Source organism: Hydractinia symbiolongicarpus, chromosome 12 (genome assembly GCF_029227915.1).
Source record: "Hydractinia symbiolongicarpus strain clone_291-10 chromosome 12, HSymV2.1, whole genome shotgun sequence".
Lineage (NCBI taxonomy): Eukaryota > Metazoa > Cnidaria > Hydrozoa > Anthoathecata > Hydractiniidae > Hydractinia > Hydractinia symbiolongicarpus.
The window spans coordinates 10539426-10550830 of NC_079886.1; the positions used below are offsets into that span (position 1 = coordinate 10539426).

At 32.1% G+C, this 11405-nt stretch overlaps 1 protein-coding gene across 2 annotated transcripts; it reads right to left on the reverse strand.

Annotated features, from left to right (window-relative positions):
- Nucleotides 1-85: 85 nt before the first annotated feature.
- LOC130621824 (FYVE and coiled-coil domain-containing protein 1-like) lies at nucleotides 86-11055 on the reverse strand. Of its 2 annotated transcripts, none has more exons than XM_057437177.1 (20): nucleotides 10956-11055; nucleotides 10087-10206; nucleotides 9036-9136; nucleotides 7843-7949; nucleotides 7611-7754; nucleotides 7425-7482; nucleotides 6060-7214; nucleotides 5635-5802; nucleotides 5249-5385; nucleotides 5039-5111; nucleotides 4537-4779; nucleotides 3849-4007; nucleotides 3296-3534; nucleotides 2895-3033; nucleotides 2655-2728; nucleotides 2389-2542; nucleotides 1885-2196; nucleotides 1619-1678; nucleotides 1435-1544; nucleotides 86-1115 (listed from the first exon to the last, which is right to left on the reverse strand). In XM_057437177.1, the coding sequence occupies exons 1-20, from the start codon at nucleotides 11005-11007 to the stop codon at nucleotides 1040-1042; spliced, it is 3681 nt and encodes a 1226-aa protein (XP_057293160.1). In that variant the 5' UTR covers nucleotides 11008-11055; the 3' UTR covers nucleotides 86-1039. The 2 variants fall into 2 exon arrangements, with proteins under 2 accessions (XP_057293160.1, XP_057293161.1); XM_057437178.1 differs by lacking the exon at nucleotides 10956-11055 and adding an exon at nucleotides 10330-10675.
- Nucleotides 11056-11405: the final 350 nt, after the last annotated feature.

Genomic DNA, 11405 nt, shown 5'->3' on the forward strand with positions numbered 1-11405 from the left:
TTTTTAATAATGGCCAAAAGTGACGCAATTTTCTTTGGGTGACGAAAAATCTAAAATTTTCCTTTTTACAGTAAAAAGATTCATATTACGACAATATTTTTTTTTATTCCAAAATAAAAAAATACATTTTACAAATTCAAAATTTACATTTCTACAACAATATTACTGATATGTATAATAATAATTATGTGAATATAAAAAAACAACGACAAACATTGAGAAGATATAACAGCTGAGACAGTATCATACACCATATATATTTTTGTGGAATTTCTGTGGAATTTAAGAAGTAGGCTGTGAACAATGATGTATTGGAAATGCATCGTGAATCTACAACACTGTACCTAGTACTTGTGGAAAAGGCATGGCCGCATTTTCCACGATGTCCGTATTGTGGGGAACAATCTGCGTCACAGGCCAAAAAAGGCGCGAGAAAAAATTACTACTGATTAAGATTAAGTCCGCTATAAACATTGACACGTTCTGAGCTATCGGAGTTTTCAATCTCTTGCAGCTACAATCAAAATTCAACCCTCTTTTTAATCTATTGTTCGTAGTTGGTAAGGTAGCTTTATCTAAACTTCTGCTAAAAGGTAGCTGATGGAAACGCTCCAAAATCAACCCTACTTTTGTTAATTCTACCTCTTTATAAGAAGCAGTAAATTTGAGCCTCATTTTTGGGCTCGCAAGTTGTTATTTACCACTGCTTATTTACCACTGCGTGTTTCCAATTTTAGACAAGCTCGTTTATGTTTCTTAAAAGAGGGTATGCTTATACAAACAGTTTCTTCTATCAGTCAATTCAACACACTATTATTTCCCGACAAAAAAAGTAATTTTCATTTATTTAAAAAATATACCTAAAACGTATTCAAATATGACATTAAATAATTTATCATTCAGCTTGTTCACCCTATCCTTGCTATATTTTGTTCCTCATGTAAAACTTTTAATGTTTTAACAAATTGCCGAATTCCTAGATCGAGTGGACAGTCTACAAAAGGTCCCTAAGAAATCAAAAACCAGAATTATTACGTCATCAATTACATGAAGACACACTATCTTGCTTGCTTCTATACATTCCAACCACACACGTGACATGTTTGGTGGTCAACCTAAACAGAAATAAGCAAACAGATTATATCTTCTTTGCTTGTCGTGTCTTAGGTAGTCTCTACATGGAGCCGAAATGAGGTTTCTAATCGCAATAAAATTTCCTCGCGTTTGTATGAATTTTTTCCATGCAGGGGTTGTTCAAACTACACATGTGCCATAAATTTGTATACGCCCTTTGAGACCGTATTCATCAAAATTTAAATGCAAAAACGATACTAAAAACTTTTTTTTAGAAAAATATACAAAAAATTTACCAATCTCAGAAAATCCCCATTCATAGAAACTGCAAACAACACCTTTAAATATGGTTACACGTACCTTGAATATGAGTTATTGAAGACAAAGTAGTAAACGCCAGGGTTTTTTATCTTCATACGACCATGAACAGTTTGTTTATGCGAAATGTAACGAGAAAGAGGAATGCATGTCTAAAAAAAAATGAGGTCATGGAGAAATTGTTCGTTGTTGTCAAAAGCAAAAAGTAAACAAACTGTCAATATACCTGGATGTCCTGATCTTCTATCTCTTCGTTTATTTTATAAGCCAATCCAAATCCAACATCCTACAATAAAAATTGCTTATCGTAAATAAAAAACAATTACATCATGGTCTTTTGCATTTAACGGAGAACGACGGAGTTTTTTGGTTTTACACAAACAAACAAACAAACAAACAAACAAACAAACAAACAAACAAACAAACAAACAAACAAACAAACAAACAAACAAACAAACAAACAAACAAACAAACAAAGAGACGTTTACATACTTTAGGTGTGGAAGTGAATTCCCATACTAACTCAAACTTGCTACTTCCAACAATAATTGGTACCAAACACCGCGTCCCAGCCGCAACATAAATTTCGATCGTTTCTTTTGAAACTACGTCGTCATCAGATGATTCATCTCCGACAGTCGGTATAATTGACGGATTAATGATATCGCGTTTTGATATGGTTATATGCTCGGTTGGTCCAAAGGATCCGGAACTGCCAACATCGGCCGGGTCTAGTATTTCGAACGGATCGGTCAATAGTTCGTCACTGGAGTTAGGACGTGTATTATAATCAGCTGGTGCGTTCTAAAAAAATCAAATGGTGCAATTTGCAATTTTAACAGACATAATTCCACGTTCGCACACATCGGAAATTTTTTTAAGAGTGATTGAGAACTGAAAGATGTTAGTGATATTTCAAATGATACGAAAAATGTGCGCAAAAACAAAAAAAAAAAAATAAAAAAAAATGAAATAGTTTAAATCCACCCGTCTTACCTTCACTCCTTCTTCAAAAGATTCATCAGTAATGCTGATTTGGTCAGACAACATGCTGACGTCATCAGAGTGATCACCGTCAACAACATCACACGCTTCACCTTGTGTTTCTTTTTGCGATTCCACACACACGTTACAAGCTCTCTTCTTTCTTCTAAACCGTCAAAACATTAAGTAGTAAGGCAATGGAGAAGTTGTGTTTCATTTAAAAAAGTCCGTTGTAATATCTCGTCAAAGGTTTTACAAGTAATAGGGATTGCACTCACCTACTATGAGCGGTTTGCACCCAATTGTTGGAACAATTATTACAGAAAATGTGGCCACACAAGCGACAGTGATGCTATAACCAAAAAATGTTAAGGTATGTCAATCATTAATACCTCTCTTCATGGTCAAACAGTAGCTGGCTAAATAACTTGTTAAGCAAAGCAATAGGCTGGAGAAACTATGGTGGAAAGACACAATGGTCTAACTCGCTATAACAAAAGTTACTAAGAAATTCCTACCTTTCTAACTGTCAAAGAGAAGGCTTGTTGACAGTTGGTACAATTCTTTACTTCCTCATCTTTCACCCATCGTTCATCTGCTTTCATTTTCATTTCAAATTCTAAGTGATCTTTCTTTGTCCACAGTTCATGCTTGTCCCTAAAAGATTACGGTAGCGATTCTCGAGATTAATGCAAAAGACAGCATAGTGATATCATATACAATAGCTTCGGGCAGTTTTGTAGTGTTTTTTAGCCTGTAGAGAGTAAAAGCATGGAAATTGAGAATGTTTTTTATTACATTTCTGACAAATCGAAATCGCAAAAAATAAGTACCGTACGAAACGATTTAGCTAAGTGTAGTAAACTTTGACGTGCAATTTAACGCATGGTTAATTATGAAATAAAACAAAACATCATACTTGGTCACACTAACTAAATGATTTTTTAATTCATCAATATCTCGTTGCAACTGAGCAATCTCAGTTCTATACTGTTCGTCTGACTTCTTTTTCTCTTCCACGAGATTGTTCAAACGATTCCAACCATTAATACGAGTTGCTTTCTCTTCTTCCTTCTCTTTTGCGAGTTTAGTCACTTCAATTTTCAAGAAGGTAATTTCTTTCTCTCCAACATCACGTTTCTCTTTCATCTCTAAAGTCTAAAAAAGCAACAGTCACTCACTCATTCACTCACTCATTGAATTTGTAAAGTTAGTTGCTTGAGATAATTACTCAACGTTAAATGTTTTTAGTACACTGCTTTTAATTTTATTATGTTTTATATGCTAATCAGTCTTTGGCGTTCAAGGTACAAACCTTGCTTATTGCCTTGTGATCATGATAATGAGGAAAATGTGATGTTTGAAAGATGCAATTGGAAAATTCTTATTAAAAAATAATTAGATAAGCACCATAGATATAATTGGATGGAAAGCAGAATTTATCTTTACATTTAAATCTCCACCCACCATACCTGCTCTTTTAATTCGACATTTTCGTTCTTCAGCGTCTCAATTTGTAGCAACAACACATCTCGTTCTGCTTGTTTACTTTCAATTTGCGACAACATTTCGTCACGGTCTGTTAAATCTTGCATCAGTGTGTGCTTTGCCTTCTTCGTGTCCACCAGTTCCTGAGAAACAAAAAATTAAAAATCCTAATATTGCAAAAATTTTTATAAGATGTAAGTTTTGAGCTAGGGTTTACATAAGTAATTTTATCAACTGTTCTAGAGAATTGTAATGTTTTTTTTGGCCCCTTAATACTATAAATTCGGAACACAAGCCTCTTAACGTTTAATTCTACTTAGTCCACAAAACCAAAAACTTAACACAAATTAATTGGAGGGACAGAAACATACAAGAAAACTCAACAGACATGCTGAAAATAAAATTCATCGAAGAGGAAAAAATGAAATTCATCGAAGAGGAAAAAAATAAAATCATTGCAAGCCAAATGTTTAATTCTGGAAATTAGTGGAAAACTATCTTAAAAGTGAATGTCCAACTTCAGCTAAATATTTCTGCATTTGTATATCCCGCTAGTGGTTAGAGGTTGAAGCGAAGATCGTAATATTTAAATTTTATATGTTATTATCAATGATTATTACAAAGCAGTAATCCCTGTACAAACAACAAAACAAAGAAACATTAGCAACAAACTTTTTGTAGGGTTTCTCGTTTCATTTCTTCCGTACTAAGTTGGAATTTCAATCCTTGAATTTCTTGATTTTTTACTTCCACTGCATTTTCCATTTCTTTTTTTAAAAATTCAGTTTCTTCATTAAGTTGTACTTGTGATGCAGTTGAACTCTCAACTTGACCATGTAACGCAAAATTCTCCTGTGTCATTTCTTCTACCCTCTTATAAAGACTTTCAATCTCCTCAGAGTTCTTCTGTTTAATCTGAATATTAAAATAAAAAAGGTGTTCCTTATTATAATTATAATCCACTTACGAATTCATGTAAGAAGAAAAAATTTAATTCTAGAATAATTCCAAAGGCAGTGAAGTAATGGTTCTGTTCAAAGGATGTTGACCTCGGTTAATGGGTACACCCTGCTTCAATGTTAAAAACACCTTGTTTTCAATATATTATATGAAGTCAACAATACTGCACTCGTTCTTGTAACAATTCGCAATTAAAATTTCTCAATTTACACACCTCTTCTAACTCTTTGTTCTTCTGTGAAACCTCATCAAATTTAGGTTGTAATTCTTCAAAAGCTGTTTTGACTCTAAAACCATTAAAAGATTTGAGTCAATGGAAAAATTTAAAATTGATTAAAAACAAAACAAAAAACAACACAAAAACACTATGTGTTCAGCCATTTAATTGAAACATCCTGTGTAGAAAATATCTTTTGTCACTCACTTTTCATATGCATCCTCTTTATTAACAAGTTGTTCATTAAGTTTTGATACATCCAAAGACATGTTGAATATTTCGCCATTGTATTTATCAACCTCGACATTCGATTTGTTCACTTGCATTTGTAACTCTTCACATTTCTGAAAAAAAAAAAAAATAACGATGGCTTTTCAAATAATAACATATATTCAGAATGCTTAAGAACAGTTTAAAAATTTAAAAGTTAAAGTTTCTTGAGTTTTCCAGGTTGTTCCTGACTAAAAAAATTGCCAAGTGGCTGGACGACCCTACACCCCAAAACTAAAAAGTTGTGTTACATTAAAAACTTGACAGGTAATTTTTATGGAAACAATACATATACTCTTATTAGTCACTACAAAAAATGTTACCTTCTCCAAAGCATCTTTCTCTTTGTTTTCAGTCTCAGACTTTTGTTGAATTTCTTCGAAATTTTTCGTAATTGAAGCCAGTTCGTACTTTAATGCAGTAATTTCTTCCTCACCTTCCTTCTTCTCAAGCTTCATGGCAATGAGTTCTTCTTGTAACTCCATTAATCTCTAAAAAAAATTGTTTCACACATTGAAGTAAATCACAGGGACTTGTAAAGTAGATTTAAAACCTGAAACATTGTGAATTTTTCTTTTACTCGAATCCTGTACAAAGCATATTTCTTCTGTACAAATCTGCACAATTGATTGCTTAGTGTAGGCAAGACACAAAGAGCAGAGAAGACCACCATCTGCTATCATTTTGGATATTCATGGTCAACTTTTTAGAAACAAGTCACCAACAAACCAAAAAGATAGTAGCACACCTGCAAAGCAGCATGCTGTTCATCTTCTGACGATATCTTTGGCAAACAGACAGTTTCCCTCTTCTTCTTTTTCTTCGACTTTTTCAGCAATCCATCTTCGCTGTCAGCATTATGATCTGTCTCATCGTTACCATTTAAATTCTCAAAAACTTTACTAACGAATTCCTGCAACAATACATGGTGCTTCATTTCCTCTGCTAACTTCAATTTCAATTCAGAAACGATCTTTTCGGCTTCTTCTTGTCGCTTAGCAGCATCATTGACATTCTTTGTTAGTGTATTTTTAACATTTTCAAAATCAGATTTTTCTTTGACTAAACTTTTTGCAAGATCCTCATTTGTCGATGTTACATTATGCAACACTTCTGTCTTTTCTTTAAGTTGATTATTTAGCTCATCTCTGAGCTCTTTAAAAGATCCAACAACAAGACCAGTAGATTTTTGAAAAGCTTCCTGCAATGATAACAACTCGTTTTCTTTTACTTTTAGCTTTGATTCACTATTTATTAGTTTTTCATTCAATTCCTTTTCTTTAACCTTAGCAGTATCATTAATCTTTTGCAATTCGACCATTTTATTTTCTAAAATTTTGCTTGTGCATTCATGTGAATGTTCATGAAGTTTATAACTGGTCAGCTCATTTTGACTTTGTTGACAGGAGTTGGATAAGTCAGCATTTTCTGATTTTAAATGTTCGTTCTCTTCTTGGAATGTGTCCACTTGTTTATGGAGTGATGACATGTCTTGAGATAGTAAGCTGCACTTTGCCTTATACTCATTCAATTCTAATTCAGTGGCAGTCACTTTTTCGTAGAGTTCCTTCAATTTATCATTTGTAGCAGAGCTATCTAACTGTTGTAAATTAGCATAGCGTTCGTTTAGTTGTTTCAGTCTTAAATCATTTTCGTTTTCAATTCGTGATTTTTCTTCTTTTAATTTCAATACTTGTTCATTCAAGGCGTCTAATTCATTTTGCTTTCGCAACTTTAACTTGATCACATCCTCATTCAATACTATTACCCTATCAATGATGGTTTGTAAAGAACTGCTTTCTGACTGCACAGATTCGGTCTCTTTACCCAACCATGTGGTCATGTTTTCTACAAGTTTGTTAATGTTTTTATTTAATATGACAACAGGGTCAGCTGGAATATCCTATAACGTTTAGATATATTAGGAATATCAAAAACAGGATTGAAACTGGACTTATTGATTAAGGAGAATTGTGATAAATATAAGAAAAAATATAAATCTATAATAGTTTAGAGAAAAATTAGTGCAAATCACATAATAAGTAAAAGACTACACAATGTTCATTTCAAATCGATATACAATTTTGAAGACAGACAGCGATTCAATAATTACCTGATCATTAAAAGTGCTTGTGGTGGATGATCTTCTCTTACCATCAGCAAATGATTTCCTATAAAAACAAGCTTAGTAAGTCAAATCACCCTTTTTTTTTACAAAATTTAATATAAAAGTTTAAGTTTAATATTAGAATTTGAGTAAAGCTACCTTAAAAATAGTTAATTGGACATTTTAAAATACCTCGCAAAGGATGGAAAGCTTCTATCTAGATCATAGCCTTTGTGTGGTAATTGAAAATCAACAGCATTTAGATCGTACAATGAGTGCATCAATGTTCTAAGAAGCTGATCATTTCGAAATACTGAATCTGTGACATAGTACTCTCTAAAGTATAGAAGGAATATTATTTATTATTATTATATACATTATTTTATATATTATTCATACAGTAGGTAAAGAAACAGAAATTTACCTTGTCAACCGATCATTTATGGTACATCTTTGTAGTGCGTCAGCTAAACTTTTTTCCATCAAAGCTTGCCTCAGAAATGCTCTTCCCTTGCCCTGATAAGATTTAAACTGAAAAAAAAATAATAGGATTATCAGCTGATCCACTTTTTGATACTTACTGTGCTTTTGAATAATGTTATATTATAATACATTGTGAAAATATAACACTAGTACTGCCTGTGTGAAACACCTGCCAGGTTTGTATACCATAGTTTGGGATACATTTATTTTATATACAGTGTTTGTAAAGTATTTTGAAGAATTGAATTTAAAACCCCAACACCACTACCAACAACAACAACAACAACTAGGCTGGTGAAAAATGGAAATTAAAAATAACAGCAATAAAACTAATTATAATTGTAATGAAAATCATAATCTTAATATAATAACACGGGGAGTGTGTCTATCTGTGTGTCTGTAACAGGCAAAGTGGATGTGTTTATTTTCCTTTAATGTTGCTAAAAAAGGTATGTCTGAAATGTTAATTTTTCTGATGTTACAGCACGACGTCAATAACGCTATTTTAACATCAATATCTTATATTAAATTAATGAAGCCATTACAGTGCACTTAAAACCTTGAAGCCAAATAACTTGGAAACGAGGTGGTGACATCAGTTATTTTTCATCGCTTGGGTAACTAGGGACCACCTTGGGCCAATTTGGGTAAGTTTCCCAACCCTGGGTCCCCCAATTTGTTTTGGAATAGACGGGGTGATGACGTCATCAAAAAACTTTTATATCTCTGCAACCGTTTGTCAAATGATACGTGATCCTATACACCTTCTTGATCAGTGTTTCAAGATCTATACAATGGATGCATAGGTATACAATTTCTAAAAATAATTTTCTGCGTGCTTTAGTGGGCTTTGCTGATGTCAGCAAAATTTTTAAAACCTTATAGATCCTTAAGCGTTCATCAAAAACATATGATCACATACATTTTCTTAATCAGCGTTTTAACCTCTACACATGACAGGCAAAAATAAACTAAATTTCACCATTTTTTTGTATCTGCACTGCTGACGTCAGCAAAAAATCTAAAACAACCTATTTTTTAATTGTCCTTCTGCCTAAGTGGATTTTCTCCATGGGCCTTATCGACTAGCTAAACTATAAATAAATTAATACAATTCTGCATAAAAATATTTACCTCTGTGTACGATTGTATGAATTTGACAGTTTCATCTTTTGGTAAACAATCATTAACGTAATTCCAATAATCTTTGCGTGATCCCATGAAGGTATATTTTTCTAAAATGGTAAGAATAACTAAATAAAATGATGTACTCATACATCTGATGGTGCACACAATCGTCAATAAATACAGCATTACGATCAACATATATATTATTTACCTTGTCTGCCATCAACCTGGGGGGTTTTGTGAGGAATTTATTTCACGTTGATTATTTTAAAGTTATGTGTAATACTTGTTTGAAATACTTATTCGGTAATTAAAAAAATGGGACTGGTCTGTTGATGGAAAACATAATATTTTTAAGCCTGACCTTATGTTTAAATATTAATGATTTAAAGCTACACTTTATTTTTACAATTTCTTTAACATCTATAGGTGGCTCAGTGCCAGAAAAGAAACAATGTAATATTAATTAACGTCCACTTAAGTTATCATATCATGCAGCATTGAATAACATACGTATAGTTATGTTTTATACTGAGTCCGACACCCTCCACACCCCTTAAGTCCTTATGTACTTTATGTATGCGCAAGAGACTGTTAATGTAAAGCACCTTTAGCATGAGATTATAGTACTTTAGAAGGACTAAAAAGATGCTTAGAATATTTCTTTCTGAATTTCACATCTTGTAATGGGTTCAAATAAGATAATCAACAAAGTTGTGTTGATCACTGTTTTCTAAAATTGTTGTTAAAAATGATAAGAAACAAAATCTTTAGCTGTCATGCTGATTCACAGTTTATACAAAAACAAGTTCAAATTTGTGAAAATAATTTTAAAGGAAAAAATGAACTGAAATAAAAGAGAGAGTTTTATAAATGTTTTTTTAACCATTATGGAGTGTTAAAATATTTCTTTTGAAGACTGAAAAATGTCATGCAAAAAGTGTAGCGGTTGTATAGTGAAACGAAAAAAGGTAAGTATTATTTTTATGTTTTTTTTAGTAAAAAATAAAATAGTAGTATGATGTGTGAATATAAAATTTAAGCACAGATTTCTTACCTCTTAGTCCATAGCGCAGCACATTCTCCAAACGAACACATAACTTGTGCACCAATGTTTCATTGTCGGTTAAAGGAGTTTTGTGAGTGAAATATTCTTTTTTGAGCTCAACAATAACACCTATAATCAAAAATTATTTAAATTACTTTTTTGTGCCACGTACAGTAATTTAAGTCAGAAATAAATTTATCTACAAATGTCTTTAAATGTTTAAAGATAACAACTTCTATTAAAGGGTTCAACCTTCAAATTCATTTAAATCATCCCTAAGATTTTCAGCAGAATCCATTGTAAACTAAAGAACGTTATTGTTGTTTTTCGCAAAAGAAATCTTCCTTAAATACCCAATGCACATTTTTTCTGCCAAAACAAACCTTGCAAGTAAAAACCTATCTCTTTGTTTACATCAACTACCAAAATTATCAGCCTTCACAAAACAAACAAATAATGTTGCAATAACATGCTTCTAACAATGCAATACATTAAATATAATAGCTTGTATTCATAAAAATGTTTAACATATGTGTAAACAATAACAACTAAATTTATGACAAACATGTTCAAGTCAAAGACATGCCAGGGATAATCTAAACATGCTATGGAAGGTTTCAATCCATTTTAGACATATATACACAGTACAGATGTTTTTGTACACGCCCTTAACATGTTACTATAAAAAGAAACATATTTTAAAATAAGTAAATATATGTTAAGGTTTAGGTATAAAAAGAAAGAAATTTCACATCAAAAAGGAGATCAAAATCAATATGCTATTTAAAACAGCCAACTTAATATTTTAAAAATCACTGGTGTGGCCTTGTTGCTATGGGTTGACAATAGATTAAAAAATTCTAACAAAAATATGTTACCTTGGACATCAAACACAAGTTTTTCAGGTGGGGAGAAGACAGCACGATTCATCACTGAAGTTTGTCACTTCAGCATAGTATAGTTTATCTTTTACTAAAATAAATTAAATGTTCTTGCTCATCTATCAATGTTTCAGAAAAGATGTATGATAGCAGTGAACATAACAGAAAAAGCAAATAATTTAGGTCTGCTATAGAGATAGCTCATGTCAACCGTTATGATAAGTTGACCAATGCAGCATGCCTCAAAACATGCCTAAAGCATGTGTGCTTTATTCTGCAGTCAGCAAAATCGTCTTCAAAAAACCAGCTAATACCATGGAAATATTTGCGCTGTCGATCTATAGAAACACAATGACTAAAACAGGTGAGCATTTTGAATGCAATGGAGGGATTTTTTCAATAATAATTATTTAAGTTCCTTTTAACTATTTGAACATATTTGAGACA

Coding starts and splice junctions, on each gene's coding strand:
- LOC130621824 (XM_057437177.1), bottom strand. CDS start 11,007: ATGAATCGTGCTGTCTTCTCCCCACCTGAAAAACTTGTGTTTGATGTC. Junction 7,483..7,610: donor AGCTTTCCATCCTTTGCGAG/GTATTTTAAAAT, acceptor TTGTTTTTATAG/GAAATCATTTGCTGATGGTA. Junction 2,197..2,388: donor CTTTTGAAGAAGGAGTGAAG/GTAAGACGGGTG, acceptor TGATTTTTTTAG/AACGCACCAGCTGATTATAA.